Source organism: Rhinolophus hipposideros, assembly GCF_964194185.1.
Source record: "Rhinolophus hipposideros genome assembly, chromosome: 14".
Taxonomy (NCBI): Eukaryota; Metazoa; Chordata; class Mammalia; order Chiroptera; family Rhinolophidae; genus Rhinolophus; species Rhinolophus hipposideros.
Window position 1 is genome coordinate 43,022,637 of NC_138060.1, and position 27,947 is coordinate 43,050,583.

Genomic DNA, 27,947 nt, shown 5'->3' on the forward strand with positions numbered 1-27,947 from the left:
ACAACAATGCGTCTACTTTTTGCTCAGTGTTGATTTATGGAGGCTGGAAGCCGATACCTGTTTTTGGCAATTTTCAGGAATATTATAAAGTAATAGTCAATTCTTGAAGAAGGCATTTGATAAAAGAATTTTCAGTTCTAGACGTATGGATGGATCTTAACTTGCTCCTGTCCTCTGGGGTCTTATAGCACTGATTTCTTTAGGCTGCTTGTGTTGCAGTGAACTCTGTAGGACTGTCTTTAGCCATCTGGGCAGTACATTTTTTTCCATAGTGTGACAGCTGCTTCTATATAGGAGAGGTTTAGCAGCGTCCAAGAGCAAATCAGTTGGTAAAAAAGTGCTGGGGAAGGGTAAATTTTGTGGAAGCTGAATTTGCATAGCTGATATATAGCCAAAAAAAAATGTATGCCCATTTTAAGAAAGAAAAAAAACTATTAAAATTGTAATACTCAATATATACTGATAACAAAAGGTGCATACAAGTCACATTTGACTTCTGCAATTACAAGAGATGCTCAAAGTGGTTACCATCAGTATAATTTTAATAGTCTTTTCCTTTCTTAAAATGTGTATACATTTTTTTTTTTGTCTCTCTCTCTCTCTCTCTCTCCATATATATGTGTCACATCTATAGTTAATGGTTATTTGGGGTGAACATTATAGGGAAACCTAACGTTCCCTCGGGTCACCCACAGAACGGCTACTATTCCCATACCCTTCAACTGGGCATTAAGGCAGCTTTCCATCCTCTCTGATGGCGCTGCCCTGGCTGGCCTCTCCTCACCTTTCTCCCCAACATCCCAGGTGTAAGTGGCCTGGAGCTCTGGCTACTGTTACACACTCTGGGCCGGGGCGAGCCAAACGGCACAAGCACTTTCGTGTTGCCGTGTAGGGCGAAGAGGCTGGCTTAGCCTGGGCGAACTTTCCAGGCCAAGGCGAAGTTTTCCCATTTTGGATGCATGTGGACACCAGGCGTCCAAGTTTTGTTTAGTGTGTCAACAGGGTTGGTCTCTGTACCCACTGTGCGAGCGCTCCGAGACAAGTGCGAGGCCAAGGGCTGCAATGGACTGGGGTAAAAGGCCAGCCCCTGCTTCGTTTTAGGGCAACTGCCACCCCCAGCCAGCGTTTCCCTTTAATGCGCGTGCCCGTCAAGGTCCTCGTGTCCCCTCCCCTCAAACCGCCCCGTCAGCCTCCGTTTCCCTCGCCTCCCCGGGTCCCTGCCGTGCCTTGAACGTGGGACGCCCCTCGCCCACCCCCGCCGCTGCCCGCTCGCAGGACTCGGCTGTCACTTCACTTTTCCACGCCGCCTCCCCGCCCCCTCGCCCAGCCGGCTCGGCTGCCCGCCCGCGCGCGCGCCCGCCCCCGCCCCCTCGCGGTGGCGCGCCGGGAGGAGGAGGGGCAGAGCGGCGCGGGGGGGCAGGGAGGCGCGCGGCGCGGCACAGCCAACGTGGGGCTCGCGCTCTCGCGGTCTCTCCCGGGCGGGCGCGCGGGCACGCGGACTGGCGGGCGCGCGCGCGGACGGCCGGGCGGCGGCAGCGGCTCACGGAGGCGGTGGCTTCACTTTCCAAGACCCCGGGGCGGCCACAGCAGCAGCCGCGGGCAACAGCCTCGGGAGCCGGAGCTGGAACGGCCGGGGGCGGCGGCGGCGGCGGCAGCGCTGAGGGTGAGTCCGGGCGGGCGCGAGCGCGGCGGGGACAGGCGTGGCCGGGCGGTCCGGTGCGTGGTGCGTGGGTCCCGCTCGCGGTGACTAGACGGTCTGCGAGGACACGCGGACCTGGGGGCCTCGCCAGCCCCTCTCCTCCTCGCCTCCCCAGCCGTCTCTCCCCGCGCTTGGACCCGATCCCGCGACCTGCGCGGACGCCCCTCCTTCAGGTATTCGCCCGGGCCGCGTCGGGGCCCCCCCGCACCCACCTCGGGCGTCCTCCTCTCGCAGGCACCCCCCAGCCCCCCTCCACGTCGCAGGTCTCGGCTTACAGCGCTTTCGCCCCAGTTCCCTCCCGCCACCTCCCCGGCGTGCCCCGTTCCCAGCGCCCCCTCCCGCGAGCCTCCTGCCCCGGTTTCTCGCCCTTTCCACCCCTCCCCCTCTCTCCCATCCACCCCCTTCTGCCTCTTCCCTTCCTGCCCATCTTCTACCCCCGTCTGTTCTCAGTTCCCCATCCCTCGCCACCCTCCCAGCCCCTTCTCTCTTCCAGCCGCATCCTGGAACTAAGTCTTTGCAAAAGTACAGCATAAATGTCACGGTGGAAAGTGCCCGGCTTGATCTTTTGCGATTTTCCCTAATTGCATAATTGCTGCACATGGTGTCTCTCCTGGCTAGTGCCGGCTCTGGCTCCCACGCCGCCGCCGCACCCCCGTGGGCCGCCCGGGGAGGACCTGGTGCGGTGTGTTTGTGTATGCATCGGTGTGGAGTGTGTTGTATTGGTCTTTTGTGAAGCCTAGCGCTTGTCACACTTTGGAGCCGAAGCCCATTTTTTCTCCGGTCTCTTCTCTGCAGCCCCCACTGGCCTGGTTTGAAACTGGATCTCCCCCCCCCTCCACTTCTCCCCCTCTTCTCTCATAATGTTTTTGATCCTTTTGCCCTTTACCATTTCTAATGAAGATAAAGCGTAGCTTCTTGTGGCTTTTCTCCCCCTTACGACCAACCAGAAATGTCCAATCCATCTTCTCTTAAGGAAATTAAGGCTGCTTTAGAAAGACATCATCCCATGCTCGATGGCTGTTAGACCTATTTGCATGTTTTCAAGATTCATCGTTTTGTATTGTGTATACTTGAGAGTCTCCCCAAATATTTTTATTTAAAAGTACAAAAGGAATTGCTAGGGTTTACCTTCAGATTAGCTTCGCGCTTCAGAAAGATTGAAAGCTCTTAGTTTTTTAAATCCCTGATTCTTTAAAAAGTATGTTTTTGAATATGTGATAATTCAGTCTGGACCTTGGAAACAAAAATATTTATGTTTACTCAGTTTGGATGCTCCTTCGTATAGGGGCTGATGCGGCTCATGGAGGGTTTTCATATAATGTCATACCCCATTCTATCTCCCCCAGGACGTAGCACCTCTTCCTCAAAAATCAGGTGTTCCATTATTATTTCCTGCATAAATATCTTTACACGTAAGTGACAAACTGGATATTGCTAGATGCTGTGCATATAATACAAATTATTTTACATTTTACAGGAGTTTAGAAACGTGAGTAGAAAGACAAATAGCAAGATATCAAATGACAGAATTAAGCGTTTTCCTATTGTAAAAGCTCTAATGAACACTTGCTTTTGCAGTTTTATACCATGAGATACAGTTATAAGGCTTATCTGGACAGAAATCCGGATTTATTGAGTGCATATAGTTTTTCTTTATGTTATCAGTAATATTTATAACTCAGTCATTTTATTTTTATGGAACATGTGAGTTTCATTCACTATATGTTGCTAATTTCCAGGACTGTAATTAAAACATAGAATACATAGGTAATACAGGCTTAATTTGTGTGTTAAAGAAGGAAGAATATCTAAACTCTTAATATCACATGTTTGAAGAAAGTCTACCTTACTATTTTATGTATAGAAGCCAAGTTTTACTTTGAATACAAAGTAAAAATATAAATTGAAATATCTTTATATCTTTGAAATTATCATTAATGAGTAGCTCTGTTTATAACCCTGGGATTTAAATTTATCTTCCCTTTAGATTAGATGATTGAATCAGATTAGCTATTTAGGAATTAATCTTAAAGATAATTTTAAAATGCTGCTTTAGAAGATAACATTTAAAGAGTTTTAATTCAGGAGTTTTTATTCATTTGTACTTCAGAAAAACGAAACACCAATTTTATACTTATAACTAATTAAAATGCTTATGGACTATTTTTCTTTATAAAAATTAGTTGCCACTTCAGTGGCAATCATTTTTTCCCACACGTTTTTCTGTAATTAGGCGTTCAAAAAACAAAACCAGCAGAAATTTGCCTTACTCTTGATATTTAAAAATGATACGAAAAGTTTGTTTCCAAGAGTTTCTGTGATGGTTATTAGTATCCTCAGATGAATTTATCATTCCTAGGTTAAGATTTGGATGAAATAAAGTATTTTAGGTCAAACCTAGAAATAATTTTTCTTTCTTGTGAAACTATAGAAATTATACATCTATTTGGGTATTTTAAATAGTATTTTTAATACTACTCGAGTGAGACTAATTTTAGTCCTATGATATTCTGGAGCAGTTTATGAAATTTGGGTTTCAATTTATAGCTCAGATTACATCATTGAATAGTCTTTTAAGTAATTGTATACTCATGACATTATTAGATCGTATGTAAATGCACAAATAAGAATATTAAGAATGTGTAGCTTTATAACTAATGAAATATATAACTGAAACTCTAGGCATAGCTTATTAAACTGAAGCTCCACCTTTAATAACAAATAATTTTATTTCATTTAGGTTTCTATATATTTGTCATGTAATGGATTGCTTCTGGTTTAAGATGTATAAAATGATTTCTCACATTTCACATTTCTTAAAATACTGCTGGTAGCATTCTGCGATATCCTAGGGCTTTTTCTTTGAGAATTGTTCTTTCTCTCTCCCATGTACATTTGGTCTATCTGAATGCTCTTATGTAGATACTTAGTAAGGTTTAAACTTCTGATATATTTTAACTGAAAGAAATAAACTGGAAAAATAAATCAATGTTGAATCCAAGGATGAGAATTAAAATGAAATAAAAATTTTCAGAAAAGTAATATGTTAGGACTGTTAGAGCTACATGTGAAATATACTGAGAAACTTTCAGTATTCTATTTATTAAGTGACTTTAGTGCTCATAAAAGGATGTCACAGCTGTGGAGTATGATGTTCTCCATTTACAGAATAGGTAGAAAAGCAATAAGGTTTCCCTGTCAGTATGTTTCAGAGCTGCTTGGGCAGACCTATTTTTGTTTGGCTTGGGGAAAGGGAGCTGCTGGGTTTGAGTGGGGTGGTAGGTATATTTGTGCGATACCTCATTGAAGGCGTTTGGTATTTTCTATTGACTCTCACCTCTCTGTGCTTCCTGATTCTTCCATTTTCTTGCAGTGCTTTTTGGTTTGTCTTACCATAAAAATTTCAGTCCATTGAAGGTCTTGATTTAGAGCAAGCTACAAGTTAAATCTTCGGTGATGAATTTTTATCATTGTCAACTATACATTTGGACTAATTAGAGTTATAAACAGTGCTTTATTTGAGGTAATTTTCTTTTGCATATTATTATCCTTGATCATATCAAGTAGTTTATTTCAAGTCCTAATTTAAGATAACACAGTATCTTTTTCAAAAGAATTTTTCCATTTATCTGTGATTTTTAAAGGTATATTTTGTTGTTAGTGTCACTTCTTAAAGGTATGTAGTTCTGGTTTTTAAAGAGGTGCCTGAGAAGATAGCTGTACTGTGCCCAGAGTGGTTATTAAGTGACAGTAACATGGTGAGCGCAAGGCCCTTTAGATTCTAGGCATCGGTTTTGTCATTTTGGTTTGGATTTGTAAGTACCCTCTAAGCTGGTTGGGCCATAAGACATGTATTCGTAGTAATCAAACTCAGAAATTGATTATGATGGAATGACAGATAAAAGGGGATATCCCCTTTCACTTACTGCAATTTTTTGTGTCTGCTATCTAGCTTATAACAGCTACCTATGGTATCAAGATATTGAAGAAATTGAGTTGGTAATCAGAGCTGCTTGGGGAGCATGAACTCAGAGCAAAGGGAATTGGAAGGCCTTGAGGGATATTTCATTCAGACTGTGGCGGGGGGAAGAATCCTCAGTGTCTCAGTACAGTCTCCATCTCTTGTGAAACATGGTTGCTTGGTATATTGCTGAATCAGTGCTGACACCATCATTGAACCTTTTCACTTAGCATAAGGTTCAATTTTTATTTAGAATCATGTAAGCCTCTGTGTTCTTCTGTTATCTATCACAAAGGTTACTGAAAATAATGGACTAGTTGGGAGGATTTTCACCTTAGCGAGTCCTGAGGATGTGTTGTTCATTGGATTTGGATGGGAAAGTGTCCCTCATTTTTTCTGTTTCTGTGGCTGTTTTTGGTAACCTCTGTTATAGTATATAGCAAGTTGGCTTACCCACTATACCAAATTTCTCCTGTTTGCAGGACTAAAGGGCCTAGCACAGTGCCTGGTGGAGAGCAGTCCCTCAATTTGTTTGTTTGTTTTTGGTAATAGCTTTATTGACAGGTAATTCACAAACTATAAAATTCACCCCTTTAAAATGTATAATTCAGTGGTAATTTAGAATACTTATAGTTTTGCAACATCACTATTATCTAATTTCAGGACATTTTTATCACACCAAAAGGAAACTTCGTACCTATTAGCAGTCCTTCCCCATTCTTTCCACACTCTTAGTTTCTGGCAACCACTTACCGAGTTTCCTGTCTCTGACTGCCAATTCTGGGCATTCATGTAAATGGAATCATACAGTTTATGGTCCTTTGTGACTGGCATGTTTCACTTAGCATAATGTTTTCCAAGTTCATCCATGCTGTAGTATGTAGATAGTATATTTCATTCCTTTATATGGCTGAATAATATTCATTGTGTGTACATATACCACATTTGGTTTATCCATTTATCCGTTAGTAGACATTTGAGTTATTTTCTCTTTTTGATTCTATGAATAATGTTGCTGTGAACATTTTATATGTATATTTTATGTGTTTGCATTTTTCTTTTCAGTATATTTTGAATGAATGAAAGAAAAGTTTTGGCAATTCCCAAAGCTGTTTTGTAAATGACCAATTTATTCATTTTGTATTATGTTTACTTGTTCCTCATTTTCTCTATTCTCCAGGTATCTTACTGTAGTCCTCCCACAACTAAATAAATGTTTTTTTTCTTCTTTAATCTAGGATCTAAAATGTCCACCGAGGCACAAAGAGTTGATGACAGTCCAAGCACTAGTGGAGGAAGTTCTGATGGAGACCAACGTGAAAGTGTTCAGCAAGAACCAGAAAGAGAACAAGTTCAGCCCAAGAAAAAGGAGGGGAAAATATCCAGCAAAACAGCTGCTAAATTGTCAACGAGTGCTAAAAGGTACCTGAGTTATGGTCATCTTTTTATTTTTAGTATCAATTTATCATCTTAAATTTTGTCTTTCTGTTGCACTTAATCATTTTTCTATAATGACGTTCATGGATTTTTCTCTTTGAAGATTATTTATTTTACATGGTTTTAATTGTAGGCAACATGAACTGTTTGGTATTTAAAGTCAGTTAAACACCATGGCAAATTAATAAAATACATATCCATAGTGTGTGTGTGTGTGTGTGTGTGTGTGTATGTTTATGTATTGTCAGGTGAGCATATACAGGAAAATGCATGTAGAAGTATGATGCTTTTATTTATACTTATTTGACCACAAATATTTTATTCTGTTCAGTAACAGAATAGAGCGTAGGACTCTTATTAAAATATTTACTGAATAGTGTATTTTCTACTGCTCCCTGTTAGGGAAGTGAGAAATGCTGGAGTTCACAACAGATGCATCTTGGTTTCATTATATTAGGCAGTGGGTCAGTCTGGTACAGATTTTCTTTTTCTCGATTCAGATTTTCTTTATCTCTAGAGAATAGATAGATGTGGAAGGTAGATATTTGAATGATTCTGATCAATTCTGATCAATTGCTTATGATCATTGGCATGTCAGTGGACTCAGCAGAGGGAATCTACTTTAATATTGTTACATTATTGAATATCTGTTGGAAAATACTTTAAAGGAAAATTAAATTTAGTAGAGTCCTGATACTGTGATTTAATGTTCTTGTTTTAATACTTCTTTTTATATCAAGTAGGAAGTGTAAATAAAAGTGGTCTATAAATTTTAGGCATTGTGAATGTCTGAATGCTGTCTAGTTTTGAGATGGTGTGTATTTGTGCCTGTTTGTCACTTAATAGAAATTGGTACTATTACATTGGTGAAAGTAAGTATCTTTTGACTTGCTTCTTGACAGAAAGAATTGTGATTCATGACCTTCCTCTAGAAAGTCTCCAGGTTGTTTATGGGTGACAGTGTCTGAAATGACTTAGTCATTTACCATCTGTTTTAGATATAAAAATGCTGCTTCACTGTTAATTTTTAAATTAAAAACAGGCTTAATTCTTTCTTCTTCCCTTCCCCAAATTTAGTTGATAGTGATGTTATTATTATTATTATTATTATTTGCCTCTCTGCTTAAGTTCTAAGAACTGAGAAAATAATTGGGAATCATGAGGATAGGGACCTGCATCTTTCTAATTCACATTATGTCCACAGCGCCTAGTGTAAAAGGATCACAAAATTTATTTACTGGTTAGAATTTTGAGTTTATCGTAGGGATTGAATCAGCCATGGATATTAGTATCCAAGTACTTATGTTCAGAAGATTCAGTTAGAAGTAGTTTCAAAATAAAATTCTAATTTATACTTTATTGCTGATGATTGACTTTTATTCAGATGAGAAGTCTTTTCCAGGTAGTGTTATTTTATGAGAAATAGTTAATCAGAAACATGCAGAGCTTGAACTCTAGAGGTAGGATCTGGGTTTGAGTCTTTAAGTTCTGGTATTTAGTAGCCCTGTGATCTTAGATACGTAACTTAACATTTCTAAACCTCGGTTTCCTCTTCTGTAAAATGGACATAATAATGGTACCATCTTCACAGGGCTGTTGTGAGGAATGAATGTGACAAAGCATTTTTTGGCACATAGTAAGTGTCACACACTGATGCTGCCATTTACTCTTTGTGCCAGTTAAAGTCTACGCATTTTTCAAGTCCATTTAGTAAACTTTAGGAAAATGAGGCATTTGTTAACTTCTTAGGACTTAATGCTGTTGTTAAACAAGAAACACCCAGATGCTATAATTATATACATTTTATGGTTACTTAAGGAAAGTACTTTACTCCGAGGTGCTCAATTTCATGAAACGTATTATAATTGTAAAACTAATAATTTGGTATAGAAATGTATTTTCTTGGGAAAAAAATCTCAGTTTTCAGGTATTACAGAAAAGTGATGTACGATATAGAAAACATTTAAGTGGGTATTTTGTTTAAACAATGGTATAAATTAATTTCTGTGTTTTTTAGAGTTAAGAGGAAGATTATAGTTATATCTTTGACGCATTTTTTGCTCTTTGGCAAGAATTTCTTTCTTAAAAAATTGGTATGTTTTTATCACAGTCTGTTCTCTTGATAATGTCTATAACACTCTTGTTTTATTTGTAAGTATGTAGTTGGACCATGTCTGCAGTGACAAATTTTGATATTATTAAATTGACTAATCAATTCCATAAAACATCTGTTTTGAGCTCTTCATTAAGTTGCCTGTACTGCTTTTTTTATGTGTTAACACATCTGTAAATGTGAATTTTAAGTTGCATTTATTCCAAATTATCTTTATTCAGTGTAGACATTGTAATTTTATTAGACACAATATAATACTGTTGTAGGGATGGTATTTGGTTTTAGACTCTAAATTTTTGTTAAGATGAAAGGTGGATGGATTCTAGTATATTCCAGTGTGAACTTTTTATTATATGGGCTCATCTAAGTTTGTTTTCCACATGAGAATGAAGTAGTATTTTTTATAGATAATCTTTTGTAATTACTCTGTATTCTAAAAACGTACGTTTAAAAGCTTTAATGTTTCTGAAATGGTACATCATACAATTGATGTGCGCAATCATTTAATTGAGGGGGGGGTCTTAAAAATCAGTGCTCTCTTAGGATCACAGATACATAGTACAGTTGACCTTTGAACAGTATGGGTTTATACTGCGCGAGTCCACTTATATGCAGTTTTTCTTTTTTTCAATAAATATCTGCAGTGTGTTTGTTCTGCAGTTGGGAGTTGAGGATGTGGAAGGCTGACTGTATGCATTCACCTACGCCACTTTATGTAGAAACTTGAGCATCCACGGATTTTGATATGTGAGGGGTGGTCCTGGAACCAGTCCCCTGCGGATACCAAGGGTAGTTAAGTTTATGGGGAGTCAAAAAATTATACGCACGCGGATTATTTACTGTGAAGTGGTCTGTGCCCCTCACTCCAGTGTTGTTCAAAGGTCCACTGTATATACAGTAGCTTCCCCTTATCTGCGTTTGCACTTTCCAGGGTTTCAGTTACCTGTGGTCAACAGTCCTCAAATGTTAAATGGAAAATTTCAGAACTAAACAATTCACAAGTTTTAAATTGTGCATTGTTCCGAGTAGTATAATTAAATCTCGTTCCCGCCTGGGACGTTAATCATCCCTTTGTCCGGCATATCCATGTTGTATATACTACGCTCCCGTTAGCCCTTTCGGTTATCAGATGGACTGTCACTGTATCGCAGCACCTATGTTCACGTCACCCTTCCTTTATTTATACACCCTTTGCAACCAAAGTGTAAGAGTGAAAACTTTCAACTTAAGAAAAAAAGTCATATGCTGAGGTTGTTAAGATCTATGGTAAGAACTAATCTAACCATGAAATTGCCCAGTTTATAAATTGAACTTTATCATAGGTATGCACGTATAGGAAAACAACGTACTGCACATGGGATTCGGAACTATCTGAGGTTTCATGCATCCACTGGGGATCTTAGACCGTATCACCTGTGGATTGGGGGGGTGGGCCTACTGTATCACCATTCAGAGTTAAATCCTAGGCTTACTATTTCCAATGGCTCTATATTATATAGGTTAAAGTAGAGACAACTATGAGATTTAGTAATTAGTTGTCTCATAGACAACCATGAGATTTTTAGTAATTGCATGATGTTTTCTTCTCGAGAATAAGTTCATTTTGTGAGATTGACCATTTGATTCAATTGTTAGAATAGGGGTTCTCTGGTGACTGAGGAATGCAGTCCATAGGGGAATATAGAAGGTCATCTAGGTAGGATAAAGGGTTTTCCTTTTCTTTTTTTACGTAACTGCCAAGAAAACATTTTTGTAAATCCCCACATCCATATATTCATGTTCTGTTTGGCCCTGAATGAGAGTTATTGAATTTTCTTTAACCTAAAATATATATGTGTTTTAAACATGTCACTACGTATACGCTGCTTCGTTTTTCTGAACTATTAATCCAGTATGTTGATGTTAAAATGAGTGCTTCATATTATCTCCATTTTGTATAATTTTGGTACCATATTCTCTAATTAAGTCTGAATGAATAATGATTGTTGTTACCTTGCCTCTTTTTCTTTTTAGCAAATGACAGTCACATGCTGTATTATTACCATTTCTGAAACAGTTAAGGTATTAGTCTTAGATGCTGAAATTTAGTCTGTGTTTTGCCTCTGACTTGTTTCAGTAACTACGTGCAGTTGCCGAATTCTGTATCATAATAATCAAATAAGTTGCATTGCCAAATGGAAATTGGAAATTTAAGCAATTGTCTAGTTGATTTATGTCTAAAGAAATAATTTTGTTTTAAAAGTTCTGATAAGAGAGATGTCTTTTGGTTTGTTTGATTTAGCAAGATAATTTCCTGTCTCTCACCTTACCAGTTTATAATAACTAACCTTATTTTCCTTATCTTTGAAATGGAGACTGATAAAACAGTAATACTTAGAGAATTCTGTGAGATTTATTTAATTCACTTTTAATAGCCTAAGATCATGTGAAAGTTACACTGTAAGTGTGAATTATTGATACTTTTTCGTTTTTCCTCACCCTAAGGGACAGTGCCTGAAGTAGCTACCTTCCTTACCCCACTTGTCAAGACTGAGAAACTTAATATATACCATGATCAGAACTTTTGAGACAGAATTGAATTGCTGTCATTGAAAACAGTAGGACATCTTGCAGTCGTTTAAGTAGCAGTTCTTAGTATAATCTTTTTTTTTTTTTTTGTCGAAAGGAAAAAAAGCATTTTTAGGTAACAGTGACTCAAAATATATTGACTCACTGCTCAGAGTTGTCAAGTTTATCAATAAATTGCTTTTTGTATTGAATAATTAGATTTGGAATTACAGACATCTGGAAAGGTTCAAGTTCCATTATAGAATTCTATGACAGAAAATTATGATGTATCTTTTTTTAAAAAAAAAACAAAAGGGAGAGTATAAGCACAAAGCAAGATGAGTTATTAGAAAAATCCCAAAGACATTCTTTTATGATAAAAATAGTTTTCTTTGACAGTTTAAATACGCTCTTTTGAATGCGTATTCTTTTGGTCCTCTTAGTTTAAAAACACTTTGTAAAAGTTATTCATGCTTCTGGTGACAAACAGTACAGAGACATTTTTAATGGAAAGCACAGTTTTCTGTCCAACACTCTCCCTATACCAATTTCAGTCCTTTGAAGCAAGCTCTTTTAGCTCTCTCCGGTTTTAGCAATTTTATTGGTTTTCAGCAGGACTCTAAATAATATGTGTATATCTATTTGTTGAAGTGTTAAATAATGCCTTTGGATTTCGTGCTATGAAATTTGAGGATGTAGCTTGTTTACCTACTCTTCCTTTTCTTTCCTCCCAGTTGACAGTTACATTTAAAAAAAAGTTTCGTTTGTCTTTCTAAGCTAAATCATGTATTTAAGCCTCTATTTCTTACTCCTTCCAATTTCAGCAGTATTTCTCAGTTCCCTACTTTGTAAAATAGGGATATTAATACTTTGTTCTTACTCCTATCTACTCACATACATCCTTCATCCACTTTTAGCTGGTTAGCGACACATAACTTTACATCCTCAAGGATAGTAACATTTATATTGTGTAGTGCAACCCATGTTCTAGGCTTTACTTATAAATAAAAGCAATAAATTGTGAGAACATTCACTATAATTAAATATGCAGTGCCAGACCAACCAGGATGTTAGGATTTGGTTTCCTACAAGTCCAATGTCTTGATCTCGAGGCTACCCAATGAGTCATAGCATTTAGGCAAAATATTGTCAAGTCTCTCCTTTTCCCCTTAATATCTGTTACTTGATTAAAATTATTTTACATTTTAGTTTCCCTCTTCTTTGACCTATTGTTTTCTTACTGAAGTGTTTTTCTTCTGGATTTCTGGTTGTCTTTCTTCCCCCCACCCCCCGAACAATGTGTCTTTATTATATCTTTATGCAGTTGGCCATCTCAATCTGTTTAACTTCACCCATCCACTGTCTTCCGGAAATGTACTGAGATTTCTCATCCATTGGTGATCATTCCCTTATCTTTGTTGGTTATTCTTTTCTGCACTTTCTGTGTCTTCTCCCACCAGGTGGATCCTGAAAGAGTGGGAGGTGAATACGTGTGTGTATGCTCAGTTTCCTGTCTTTAACCTGGACTTACTCACTGAGTTTTAAAGTGCCTGTTTTATATTTTTGTGTGAAATCTGTCAAGGGTGTTCTCCTATATCAGATCTTTGAGACTTCTCTCATTTAATTGTGGGCCATATGTACCTTATATGCATGTAAACACATCATAGAATGCATATTAGAAGGAAATTATGTTTTAAAAATAAAAGACATCATGGAATTTGTTCTAGTTAACCTCTTCATTTTATAGGTCAGAAAACTGAGGCTGAAAGAGAAAGCAGGTTTGAGCCGTCTTTTTATCCAAGAACTCTCAATTAATGGCATAGCAGAATTAAAACGAAAGTTTTCTTGGCTTTGAATTTATTAGTCTTGCTTTACTTTATATTGCCTCCCTAACTTTGAATCACATGGCTTAGACAACTGGAACTTGTATTAGTAACGTGTAATTCCTTTAGGAAGTTGGTGTCAGTCCTCTTGGAGGAGTCGCATCTATTCCAGTAGTTCCGTTTTGTTGCCTTGAAAAAGACATAGAATGAATTTCAGAGTAAATATTTTTGTTCAGATTTTTGCTTTTTAAGGTACTTTAGTCAGCTGTTGTCCGTATCCTATCACAATAATTACTAGACAGCAGGCATCCAGCAATCAGTGAATCTCACATTTAAAAACCAAGGCAAAGGAAAGGAAATGCTTTTGAGAAATTTTTTTTTTTGTATTTGGTTTAACAAAGCCTGTGTTTAATAATGCATGAATGATAGTTAAGAGCTTGCTAAGTATTGTCTTACAAAACAGTGTAGCACTGGTAGCCTTCATTGTATGTATATAGGGCATTAGGTGCAGCTAAAAGTCCAAGGTGAAAATAATACATGAGGACAAAAGCAGGTTTTTAAAAAAAGTTCTCTTTTCTTTGCATGAAGTTCATTGCAATGACATTAAAGTGATTATTTACGTATTTTTAGGATAGTTCTAGCAGAAAGAACAGTGTCAAACTTGAAGGCCTCACTCTGCTCCAACCTAGAATCTTCAAGGAAGAATACCATACATATTTTGATAGCAATTTCACATGTTGGAATGAAATCCTGACAATTGTTTCTTTAATTGATTGGATCGATTAGGATGTTTGGATTCAGCTTCATATGATCATCTTTTCATCTTGTATGGGGATGTTCTAGTACAAATCAGAAGTTGGAATGATCCAGAAATAAGTGGCAAAAGTTCCAAATTTAAACTAGAAATTTTGGTTATTGTAATTAGTGGCTTAACGATGTTTTAGTTGAAGTCACCTTGCAGCCTCCACAAGGCTGCATGCACTGACAGCGGCCAATCTTGTTACCCTTTGTAGTAGGTGCATTGTCAGAATTGTGGTAGAAATTACTACTTTGTTGTTATTGTAAATGATGATTTACTAAAATAGTATTTTGTAGTATTTTGATGATTTACAGAATTAGTATTTCAAATTAAAAAACTTACAAATGGGAAATATTAGTGTAAAAGTATAACATTTTAAAGACATAAAAAGAGTGAAGACAAAGATTTTAACATAACTTTCTTTGTCTTTATTTTAAAGAATTCAGAAAGAACTTGCAGAAATTACATTGGATCCTCCTCCCAACTGTAGGTAAGTACTTGTGGATTTTTATTTATTTTTATCTTTTGCAGAAATTATAATTGAACTGTTGGCTTGATATGCAGCTGTTGTCATACTCTGATTATTAGTAAACACATTGTTGTGATTTGGATTTAAATGACTGAAAGCCAGTGGTGATGGTTTCTGTGCCTAGATGGAATTCAGTATGTAGTGGAAGAGTGGAATTGCCAAAAACGTAGTAATGCAATTGTAGGGTAACAGATACAATTTTAGTAGAAAAGATGTTGGGGCCTTAAATGATTTCTTTAATGATAGAATAATAGTGTGGTTGAAATATTTGCTATTTGATAATTATTCAATTGTTATCTTGTTGAAAATTGATTTTTAAAAGTGCTGGAACATTAAACTGTTCTTTCTGGTTTACATTATTTCTTACAGTCGTCAGTTGTGATTAAGTCGGAATAGGTGGTTTGAGGCAATGATGTTAAATTGAAAATACTCTTTCCTTTATGACCACATGTCATCAATTTTCTGGTCAGTTTACTTGTAGGAAGTAAAAGTACTTGCCTGGAAAAGATTAATGATATGCAGGTACATAGAGGAAGAGGAGAAAAATAACCGTCAGCTTTATGCTGTATGTTTGTTGGGTCTGGTGCAGAGGCTGGAAGATGGCTGTTTGGCTAATTTAAGACATTTCTTCCCCTTTCGATCTGAGGTCACCATTGGAACCAGGCCAATAAGGAGTTTTTATAGTTTAAATTGGTAGTTTTATGGATTGAAAGTGAGAGGGCACATTACAGGAAAATGTTTCCTGTATTGAATTCAGGTAGAATTTGTTTGGTATGATTTCTGATTTTGCTGATCTTATTTTTATGTGAAAGTAAAGATAGCAACTATAGATTATTAATGAAAAATTTTTCAAATGGCTATATTGATAGTTGGGTAGTTGACAACTGTTTTGTGTAGGAAAAATTCTATAAGGTTTATTACATTGGTGGTGTATCTAATACCGTTCTTTACATGAGAGTCATATACAGTATTTAAACTTGCAATAATGTTCAAAGAATGTGTCAAATATAACATGTTTTGTTAGGTAAAACTGTTTAACAGTAAGACTTTTTGTTGTACTTAAGAATATATTACATCAAAACTGTTTCAGCTGGCCTATCAGTGTTTAGACTTTGGGGGCCAATTCTTGTAAGTGAATTGATATACCGAAAAACTCCAATTTGAATTAAACCTGAAATCCGTTGTTTCTTAGGATAGTATTTGCTTTAATTGTTTGAATCTTTTTTTTTTAATAAAGTGTGTTTTACCACATATATACTTTTGTAACCTTTTTACAAACAATGGATTGGTGAACTTAATTTATATAGCTGCTTAAATTTTGACAACAGATTATTGGAAAAATAAACTAATTAATGTGCTTTCATTACCTTGTTTAAGGATCATTTTTGAGAAATGAAATCCATATAAAATATAATGTGATGGTTAGACTGCTGCTTTGCTATCAGACATATTCTTTTTTTTTTTCAAATTTGAAAAAATGTTTGTAATATACTGTTGGATGAAAATAACAGATTACCCAATACAGGGTGTACAGTTTGGTTTCATAGCTATAAAAATGTGTACGTGCTCACATTTGTAGGATGTATTATTTTCTAATACATTAGTCTACTTTAGCTTTGAGTTATTACAGATAATTTAACGTTGATTAAACCAATGTATCGTAAACATGCATGAAAACTTAAGAGGAAAGAAATGACAAATAGTTATTTAAACAAATTAAAATAATTAAACCATAGTTCTAGTTAAAGTAAAAAAGAAAAGTTTATGGTGTCATCTGAATTGTGGAGATTTCCTTTCACATTGAGCCTTAGTTAATGATATCATTACTGGTTATGTAAGCTATTTATAAATAAAGCATTTTAAAATGTGATGTCACACATAAAAAGCTCGTCAGACAGTTTCAGAAAAGATACCTACTTTGTTGTATTTTCCCCCCTCCCAGTTTTACTGAGAGCTAATTGACATACAGCATTGTAGAAAGGTCCAGACATACCTTGAAGATACTGCGGGTTCAGTTCAGACCACCGTAATAAAGCAAGTGTGGCAATAAAGTGGGTGGTGATATTTTTGCTGGTAGAGGGTCTTGCTTTCAGTTTTTAAAAAATACATCTGTGGAGCCCAGTAAAGTGAAGCACAATAAAATGAGGTTTGTTTATACCTATTTTGGTTAATTTGTTTGCTTATGGGAATTTGCAAGAAAATCCATTTAATGGTATGGAGATTGGATAGCTAATAAGTTTGCTGTAAAAGTGAGGTTGAGGTCTATGGTGCGGTGGCTTTGGATCCTTTTATTGATGCCAGAGTAGTTGATTGGACCGGATCAGGCAGAGCTAAAGATTGTGTCCACCACCTTCCTGTATGTGGTGCTCGCTTTTGGCAAGCGAGGATCCTCTGTGCGGTGGCTGATTGGGAAGTGGTGATTAGTTCTATATTCCCTATGTGCTTGTTTGTGCTGTGCTTGTTAGTGGATTATGTGGCTTTGGGATTGTTTGGTGTCAAATATTTGATTGTGGTTTATAGTAAATCTACCTATCTATATATTTCAGTGAGAATGCGGTTACTATAATATCTTCGAAAAGAGAAGTTGGAGCTTAATTTTAGTTTGGCTTATTTTTGGCATGAAGTTTAATAGTGCTTTGGTGGTTGATTTTTAAAAGTTCTATGCTGCTTTCATGTGTGTCCTAATGGCTATAAGGAATTAATTTATAAAAGTATAGTAAATTAAATCCATCAGCCTAATAGGAGTAAAAATCCTTTTCCTCTAGTGCTCCCTTGGTGCAGTACCTTTCCCAGTACACATGCCTCTCAAAACCCTGCCTTTTGGTAGTCTGGATGATTGTTAGCTTGCTTTCACAGGTAAAGATTATGTGGAAGGGAACTTCTGTGGGTTTACCTGTTCAGGCAGTTGGTGTGGAGAAGGATTTTATCTGTTGTCTTGGTGGGATTGCGTGGGTGTTATGTTCCGCTTAGACTGGTTTATCATTATTTTCTGGAACCTTAACAGACTCGTACAGCCCAGTTCTGTGTGTATGTCAGGTTAGAGGTGGGACTAATGAATTTTGGTGCATCGCTTATGTGAAGTCGGCAATTCTTGCAATCATGTTGAAGGAACTAGCTTGTGTTAAAGTATTCTACAAGAGTGTCATTTGAGCTTGTTGGGAATATAAAGTCTCCCTGAATTATGTCACTTAGTGTAGATAGATAAGTTTATGTAAGGCATTTTTAGAGGAAACCACTATAGTATTAATTTTTTTTCGGGTTTTGAATGAGCCTGAATATTATTTTTAAAGAGTATCCACAAAATACTTTGATAATAGATTGAATTAATTTTTCTTATAGGAAACACATGCCTGTACATCTTTCAGTTTTCTTTTTACTTTAATTTTATCCTTGAGGTGAAAATGCAACAATCCAGTTTTTAGTTAAATTACGAGTTTTTTAAAAAAAACAATTACAACATAAGAGTTAATGTTCAAAAACAAAATTATAATCCAGCTAAGAAAAAATTTTCTGTTCATGAAATCCTAAGTTCTGTACAGCTATAGGCATAGAGAATTATAGATAATTTGGGTGAAATTTGGTTATATACTTAAGAGTATAACCCTATAAATAGTAGAATATACTTTGCTTGGCCTCGTCTCTTATGGATAATGGATAACATAATTGACCCATAACATTTGCAAGGGCTCTATTGTGAGGTCTCTGAAGATTTATAAATGTTTTCTTACCTCCAGCTGAGTTGGACGTGCTGGGCTATTGGTTAGAATTGCTTTACTAAGTCAGTGCTTTGCACACCCGTTTTAGCAGGAAGGAGTGGGTAAAACTCATGCTCTTACAGGTAGAATTCCTGCCCCTCGTAAATGACTATGTTGTAATCTGCAGGATTCTTCATAAATTGTCAAAAGTACATCTTAACTCTGTAAAGGTGCTAGTGTATTCATTTATGATTTCCTTGATGCTGGTAGAAAACTGGCAGCTTGCTAGAAAAATCTACAAATTAAAATTAAAAATTGTGTTGTCCAGAGGATAACTTGTTTTCTGAATTACAAAGCAGCTAAATTCAAATTCTAGTATGATATGATACTACCCAAGTTTGTATTAGCTTTATGAGCATGGAAATTGAAAGTACAAGTAGAAACTACGGTAAAATGATTAGTTTGGATTTGATTTTTGATTTAGTAATTGAGAAAATAAAAGGAGGAGATACTAAAAAGAGGGTGTGATTCAGTTATTCTAGCAGTTTTCACTTTTTATTGCTGTTTCAGTAGATCTACATTCATTGAACACTGGCTCTGCTTTACTTCAAAAAAATTGTAACAGCTTTATTGAGATACAAAGTATAAAATTCAGTGGCTTTTTATGTATTCAGGGGGTTGTATAACCATCACAGTCAATTTTGCAACATTTATCACCCCCAAAAGATACACCATACCTTTTAGCAGTCACCGCTTCCTCATTTCCTCTCAACTTTCCCACCAACCAGCCCTCTAGGCAACCATCAGTCTACTTTCTGTCCCTATTGATGCCTGTTCTGGACATTTTGTATAAACGGAATCGTACAATATGTGGTCTTTTGTGACTGGCTTCTTTCACAAAGCATGTTTTCAAGGTTCATTCATGTGGTAAGGTACATCAGCATTTCATTTCCTTTTTGTCTCTATATGTTATTTTGTTTTCATTTTTCCAGGAATGGAATTGCTTAGTCATATAGTTACTATGTTTAACTTTTTGGGGAACTGCCAGACTGCAATCCAAAGTAGCTGCACCATTTACCTTCCTAATAGCAATGTATGAGAGTTCCAATTTGCCACAGCTTTGGCAATTGTTATTATCTCTTTTTGATGATAGCCATCATAGTAGGTGTGAAGCAGTACGTCACTGTGATTTTGATTTGATTACATGATGGATGATGAGGACGACTACCATCTTTTCATATGCTTATTGACCATTTTTGCATTTTCTTTGGAGAAATGTCTATGTAAATCCTTTGTTCGTCTTTAAATTGAGTTGTGCTTTCATTGTGGAGTTGTAATTGTTCTTTATTTATTTTGGGTAAAATTCTGTATCAGATAGAGGATTTGTAAATATTTTCTCCCATTCTGTGGATAGTTTTTGTCTTTTTCTTGCTAGTGACTTTTGAAGTACAAATGTTTTAAATTTTGATGAAGCCCAGGTTATGTGTTTTGTTATTTTGTTGCTTATGTGTTTAGTGTCATTTCTAAGAAATCATTGCCCAATCTAAGACTGAAGATTTTTGCCTATATTTTTCTTCTGAGAGTTTTTTAGTTTTAGCTTTTATACTTTGGTCTCTGATCCATTTTTATATTAGGTTGGTGCAAAAGTAATTGCGTTTTTTGCAATTTTTTTTTTTTTAACCTTTCAAACAGCAGTTGCTATTTTGCATCAACCTGATACGGTGTGAGGTAGAGGTCCAACTTCATTCTTTTCCTCATGGATACCCAATGATCTCAGCACCATTTGCTGAAAAGACCATTTCCCCATTGAATTTTCTTGACATCCTTGTTGAAAAATGAATGGATCATAAATGTGATAGTTGATATCTGAACTTTTAATTATGTTCCATTGATTTATATATCTTTCATTATGCCAGTACCACACGGTCTTGCTTACTTACTGTAGCTTTGTAGTAAGTTTTGAATCAGAAATTGTAAGTCCTCTGAGTTACTTTTCATTGTTTTAACAAATTAGTTAAGGCATTCCCAGTACAGAAGAGGCCAAGACTGGACGTATACCTACCCATTGTCTGACCTCACTCTTGATGAGAGCCATTTAATAGAGGAAAATATATTTTCCAGATTATAGTAATAGAAACAGTGTGTAGGGAAAAAGTATGCATGGGTTAACATTTTTTAAAACTATATCATAGAACAGGAAGTCATGGAGATAGAAATTGGGGGCAGTGTCTACATAGGTGTGATCTCTAGAAAGCGCCACAGTACAAAAATCTAATTATTGTCACTCATTGTTTTCCTTTTTTGGTGATTGTAGTAATGTTTATGTAGAATTTTATAGCTTTTCAAGGAATTTCATACATGCTGTTGTTCAGTCTTTTCAACCTCTTTGTGGGTCTCCTGGAGTTCAGTAACTTGCTCAAGGTTGTACAACTAAAAATGGTTGATTTGGATTTAAACCCAGGTTTTCTGATCTTTCATTATTATGCCACATGTGTGACTAGATAGAGACATACATTCAGAATTACATTTGTGGCTAACTATATGTGATTCAATTAAGGGAAAAACGGAAAAAAATCAACACGCAAGGCAATCTAAAATACATTTGTACGATGTTTGACTTGTATTTCTGAATTCCACGAGACAGTATTTAGCTGGAACCTTTTGAAAAGTTATCTTTTGAGTATAGTGATTTCTGCCACACGCCCTCCTGTGTGTGCGTCTATGTTAGTGTTCTTAGTGCTGGCACTTGTCCACTTAAAGGGTTTCTTCACATTTGACAATCCATGACTCACCGTGGGCAGATGTTTGCCCTCTTATTGCCCAATTAGCCTGTCACTCACCTGATGATAGGTCACGTTCCCCTGCAGTTCCCTTTGGTCCTTATTGAGGGCTGAGTATTAGATCTTTGCTAGGACAAGTGTAGGCTACAAGAAGATATCCAAGTGTAGTCCGTAGTCCTTAAAGATCTGGTTATAACTAATTGAGATACAAGATACATAGATGCTTAGAGAACCAAGATTAGGAGAAGGATGGTAATTATTGGCAGAAACTCCCAGTATCTATGGCCTCTGCGGATCTTAAAATTGATAATGCTTCCCCTTTTTACTTTAGTAGTCTTGAAGCTAATAGCCTTATTCATTTTATGTCTTTAGTAATTACCTGCATTTTGTGTAGAAACCTCAAATCTGGTTGTGTTTTATTTTCTTACTCAAACTCCCTTTTGTAGCCATATCTTCATTTTGTACTTTAATACTACAAAAAATTTTTAATCTGCCTCAATGTCTTTTCGGAGCAAGGCAGATTATTAGTTAAATAAGCAGTATGAATAACTGAATAGTGATGTAAATGTATTTTGGTTAGCAGAATGCTGGAATATCTCTTCTGAGGAGTCACTAACATGATAAAATTTAAATAAATATTAAATGTCTATGATATGTAGGATACTGAATTACTCACATCCATTTCTCTTTAGTACAGATAAACTAAGGGATAATTTTTTATTCACTTCTATGAGTTTTTTACTGCATTGTTACAGTGTTGAGTGGTTTCACATGGACTTAACAAAGACAAAAATCTTTAAATAACATTCTAGAGGCACTGAGTGGTTACAGCAGCTAAAGAAGTGTTTGGAACATAACCTGCAGGTTGTATAGCTGAAGAGTTCGAGTATGTGTACAGTGTGACAGAAAATGAGAAAGCATGGTCTTACCTAATGTTCTGTTGACTTCAGTTTCAAGCTTGTTTATGTTCTCATTTTCATACCTTTTATAATGTTTAAGGTGCCCTCCTTTGCTACTGCCAGGAATATGACTGTTTTCTTTTTGCCTTTACCTTGAGGCTGCCTTTTCTCCTGGGGTACAACCAACACAGCGCCTTAAGGGGATATTATTTTGCATGGGAAGCTTCAGGTGTAGTTGTCTGCTGTCATGTACCTTTATTTCAGAACTGTATTTGGGGAAGACATAACTATCTCAATAAAATCACCAGAAAAATTCCTTGCTTTCTTATTTCAAAATGTAATTTTTTTCATCTGCCTTTAACCACAGGTTTAAAAATGTTTATTTCATAATAAAATAAAATGTTAAGTGATAAAGTGAGTTTAGTGCCCATTACTTGTGGTCTTTAATATGTTATTTCTTTTTTTTTATTCTTTGTTGCTTTAAAAACAGTACAAGAATGTGTCTGAAAAAACATACATTAAATGATCACATTGGGATTATATTTTATAATAGCAACAGAACATTTTATCACCTGTTTAAGTTTGCCTAGTTTTATAACTGGTTATTATTTCAGATTTATTACCTAAGCACTTTAGATAGAAAGTGTCATATTACTAACGTAATATTTTAATTCCCATAGCTGTTTTATCCGTTAAGATGTCCTGAAAACTGTATTTTTTTAGCACACCCAAAGCATTTCTTTACAGCAATTATTATATACATAGACTTAAATATCTTTTATCAAGTAAACGTTATTGCAAATAAGAAGTAAAACTTTCGTTAGTATGTTTATTTTGAGAACAATGCAAATTTAGATTTTTAAATTTCTGCTGTCAGAGTTTACTTTTTGACTCTGATTTTTGTAAATGTTCGTTTGGAACTATTTATTTAGAATGTCTACATACTTGAGGGACTTACTGGGAACCTTTAAAGGCATATCTAAATCCATATTTGTGTAGAAGCAGCACATTATTTTAAAATGTATAATAGAATCAGGCAGAGCTATAAGCTAAAATTGATTTTCTGATGTAATATAAAGCAGGTAGACTCTCTCTCCAATCTTACCTGTATGGAAGATAAAGCTTAGGAATAATTCAAAACGACGAAAAGCAGAGCCTTCATACGAGAGCCAGGGTTTCTCCCTTGGCACCTGCTGTTCCCTCCACCTAGAATCCAGTGCCCTCTTCTCCTGTACCCCACTGTTGTCAGTTCTCCTGATGCTTCATGTGGTAACTGTTTCACCTACTGGCTGAGAACTTTTTCTTTAATCTTTACATTTCAAATCTTAGCATTCGGTTGGTTCAATGTACCTATGAATGAGTACATATGGTTCATTAGACTAAGGGAGCTAACAGCTGTTGAAAGCTTCCAGTGTTTGAGTCAGTGTGCTGAGTGCTTTTACCAGCATTATCTCCTTTTATCTTCATGACTATCCTTGAGGTAGATACTAACTAGTTTTAGACAGTACAGTATTTGCTAGATGGGAAGACAGGCTTACAGAGATTAAGTAACTTGTCAAGGGCACACAGCAGGTAGGTGGCACAACTAGGGTTTCAGCCTTGGTGTTTCAGATGTTGGAGACCAAATGCTTTGAGACTTTGCTGTGCCTTCTTCTGTTTGCAAACGGAATGTGGGTGAATCAGTCTAGAACAGCCCTGGCCCTAGCAGAACTTTGTTACGATGAAAGTGTTCTGTATCTGTGTTGTCCAACACAGTAGCTCCTGCCACATGTGGTTATTCAGTGCTTGAAAGGAGGCTAGTCCAACTGAGCAAATGAATTTTTATTTCTACTTGGTTTTAATTTTAATTTAGAGAGCCAGATGTGACTAGTGACTACTATGGCGCACAACAGAGACCTGGGAAAATAATGACTTCTCAAGCTTAACTCTGTGCTTCATTTCAATTTCGGTTAAGCGTAAATTACCAGGTCGTTTTGGCCTTTTTAAATGGTGTCTGTAGTTATGTAGTTATACTACATAAGTACATACATACATACATGACTGCATACTTGTAGTTATGTGTTTGCCTCCCCACTTCCCATCCAGCACCACGATCGTCTAAGAATCAGAGACTCATAAATACTGTTATTTTTAGAACATCACACACAGTGCCCTTAACTAAGTAAAAGACCATTGTTAATATTATAAAGATTGGTTAAATATTTATTTTGAACTTCTTAACAAAATGAAAGTGATAATTGCAAATCGTTGTTTTTAGATAGACTCATAAAATACTGAAACTGGAAAGCTTATGGTCGCACTCTCTCCAGCCCAAAGAAAAAAACGGTACTTTCCCAAGACACACAGTTTAATGACGAAGCTAGGACTAGCATTTAGTTCTGATAGTTCAGTGTTGCTTTATTTAATTGATAGAATGGATGCATTTTATACACTTAGAAAATTTAGATACAATTAATATAAACAAGGAAAATTGGGAATTGTTATTTGTGATCATGAAGTACATTTGAAAGGAATTGGAGTTACTTCATGTGGAGAAGTGAGGGGGTCATAATAGCTGTGTTTAACTATTTTCAGAGCCATAAAATGGAAGAAAGATTAACCTTATTCTGTGTGATTTCAGGGAGTAGAACTAGCACTGCTGTGTTGAATTAGAAGGAAACCATTTTCTTCTTTATATAAAGTCTTCATCTTTAGTCAGAGCTGTCTGGAGAAGTAATGGGGGTGACTTCAGGAGGTAACACATGTCCCATCTCTGGAGGAATTAAAAATGAACGTGTTTGCTTCTTTCAGAGGACTTTCAGATACCAGGTGTGAGGTAGTACTAGAATGGTTTTTCCCAGCTCTTGGACCCCAGACAAATGATATTTTTATCAGCGTTTGTCCTCCTTACTCATGGATTGTGACTCATTTTTCCTCTCCTCTTTGCCCTTTTGGAGCCTATGGTACCTAATTTACATAGTTGATTGGCCTGTTTAAAGCATCCTGTTGTTATCAGTTCCCTATCTGATTAATAAATGAGGCTTTTGTTTCCTTCTGTATTCACAACTTAAATTTATAGGAAAAGGACAACATACGAACAACATGAGGAATAAAAGCCTGATGTGGGGTTTAGGCACATAAATAATATCCATCAATTTGATAGGTCCCAGATTATTGTTGTTTCATAAACCCCACTTATCTGACTTAGGAAATAGAAATATTACTGTTAATCAAATACCAACATGAAATGGAGTTAATAATTGAATGCGAATCCTTTGAATATTCATTTGGATAGCATTCATGCATACCTTCCAGTCTATTACACTATGTAACAAACTGTTTGCACTACTCATGGTTTCCCCTTCCTCTCTTTGGTCCTGGAAAAAATATGATTTGCTTCCTTATGGTTTATTTGGGATGTGTTTCTTCTGATGTAAATGTTCCATGAGCCCAAAAAAATTTAGGATTAAAAGAAAATTCAAAATTTTGAAGAAACAACCACTGCTCTTTACACATAAGTGTACATGTGCACTGCTTATTTCATTTATGATCTTACTCATTAAGAGACATTTATTTTAAAACTTTTCTCCAGTGTTATGAAAAGATAATTGTCATGTCTGTAGGCTAGGGCAAAATTCTGTGGCCTAATGCATCAGAGCAGAAAGATCTGAGACCTGCATGCAAATGGTGCATTAGAATCAGCTGCAAGTACAGGAGGAAAACCCTTCCTGAAGTTAGGGCAGAGTTTCTGAGGGGTGGCAAAACTGCTATTGCTTTCAGCAATTGACATTTTGGTTTTAGGCTAAGTCAGCAGGTAGATGAAGCCCAACATGAGCAGTGTGTGGATTCCAGGTGGCCTGGTAATGAGTAAGGGGGTCTGTAAGTGGCGGACTGGCAGTAGCCCGAGCCTGCCAGCACAGGGAAAGATGGTCTAGAATGTGAGAAAGTAGGACTATGTGGGTTGGGGAGTCAGACCCCCTTGGCTGAGGTAGGGCGGGACTGGGTAGTGTCTCTCCATCCTTTCTGAGTTAACTGTCACATTCTCCCTTCGCTAAGCCCTGGGCATCACCTCAGTAAATGCTCTGCAACAGCCTGGTTTGTAAATGATACTTCAACTGTGTTATGACCCTGCTTTGCCAACAACTGGGATTTGAGGTGGGGGAAAGGGACAGACTAGTTTTAAGAAAGGGCAAAAGAATTCAATTTTACTATCCTGTTATATTGGTGTCAAAGCCTTTAGGGATTTTTAGAGTTTATATAATAGATATTTGTCTTGGATAGTTTCTTAATACATTGAGACAAATCCTTGTGCCTTATGCTCTAAATCTGAGTGGATAGACTGTGTCCAAGTGGTTTTAGTTATTGAAGTACCAAAAGAACCTCATTATAACCTTTGCCTAAAAGGTTCACATGTACCTGAAGACAACATTAGAAGAAGCCTCCAATGTTTATGTAGCAGACTTACTCAATTTTAATTATCTGTGTTAATGGAAATTATTCACTATATAGTGTAAGGTGAAAATACATTGTATTTAAAAACCATGAAAACCACAGCAATCTTGAGAAAGAAGAACAAAGTTGGAAGTGTCATGCTACCTGATACCAAACTATACTAGAAGGCTATAGTAATCATTCTGGCATAAAAACAGACACATAGACAGACCAATGGAACAGAATAGAAAGCCCAGAGATAAACCCATGCCTACATGGTCATTTAATCTATTAGGAAGGAGGCAAGCATATACAGTGGGGTAAAGACAGTCTGGTCAATAAATGGTGTTGGGGAAAACTGGACAGATACACACACAAAAATGAAACTAGACCATCTTCTTATACCATATACAGAAATAAACTCAGAATGGATTCAAGACTTAAACGTAACCCCTGAAACTATAAAACTCCTAGAAGAAAACAGACAGTAAACTCTCTGACACTGTTTTTAGTAATTTCTTTTCTTCCTTTTTTTTAAAATATATCTCCTGGGGAAAGGGAAACAAAAGAAAAAATAAACAAATGGGACTACATTGAACTAAAAAGTTTTTACACACCAAAGGAAACCCACAAAACTAAAAGACAGTTTACCCTATTGGGAGAATATATTTGCCAATGACACATCCTATAAGGGGTTAATATCCAAAATTTATAAAGAACTCATGTAATTTAACATCAAAAAAACAACCAGTCCAATTTAAAAATGGGCAGAGGACCTGAATAGCCATTTCTCCAAAGAAGACATACAAATGGCCAATAGACATATGAAAAAGTGCATCACGTCACTAATCAGAGAAATTCAAATTAAAACCACAGTGATATATCACCTCATAATTGTCAGAACAGCTGTCATCAATAAATCAACAAACGTGTTGGTGAGGATGTGGAGAAAAGGGAACCCTTGTGCATTGTTGGTGGGATTGTAAATTGGTATAGTCACTACGGAAAATAGTATGGAGATTCTTCAAAAAAATTAAAAATATTACCACCTATGACCCAGCAGTTTCACTTCTGGGTTTTTATCTGAAGAAATCAGAAACACTAATTTGAAAAGATATATGCACCCGCTATTCACTGCAGCATTATTTACAATAGCCAAGATGTGGAAGCAACCTGTGTCCCTTGATAAGACAGTTGGATAAAGAAGTGGTACATATATACAATGGGATATTACTCTGCCTTAAAAAAGAATGAA

At 36.6% G+C, this 27,947-nt stretch overlaps 1 protein-coding gene across 3 annotated transcripts in view; it reads left to right on the forward strand.

The window, feature by feature from the left end:
- Positions 1-1,417: 1,417 nt before the first annotated feature.
- The window catches only part of UBE2E2 (ubiquitin conjugating enzyme E2 E2), a 297,767-nt gene continuing 271,237 nt past the window's right edge, over positions 1,418-27,947 (forward strand). Inside the window, exons 1-3 of one of the 3 annotated variants that reach the window (XM_081073426.1) lie at positions 1,418-1,663; positions 6,899-7,082; positions 14,819-14,869. In XM_081073426.1, coding sequence (XP_080929552.1) covers positions 6,907-7,082; positions 14,819-14,869 — 227 coding nt within the window. In that variant the 5' untranslated portion in view covers positions 1,418-1,663; positions 6,899-6,906. Of the gene's footprint in view, positions 1,664-1,687; positions 1,873-6,898; positions 7,083-14,818; positions 14,870-27,947 lie in introns of those variants that run through there. The other 2 variants (XR_013994934.1, XM_081073427.1) reach the window with 2 other exon arrangements.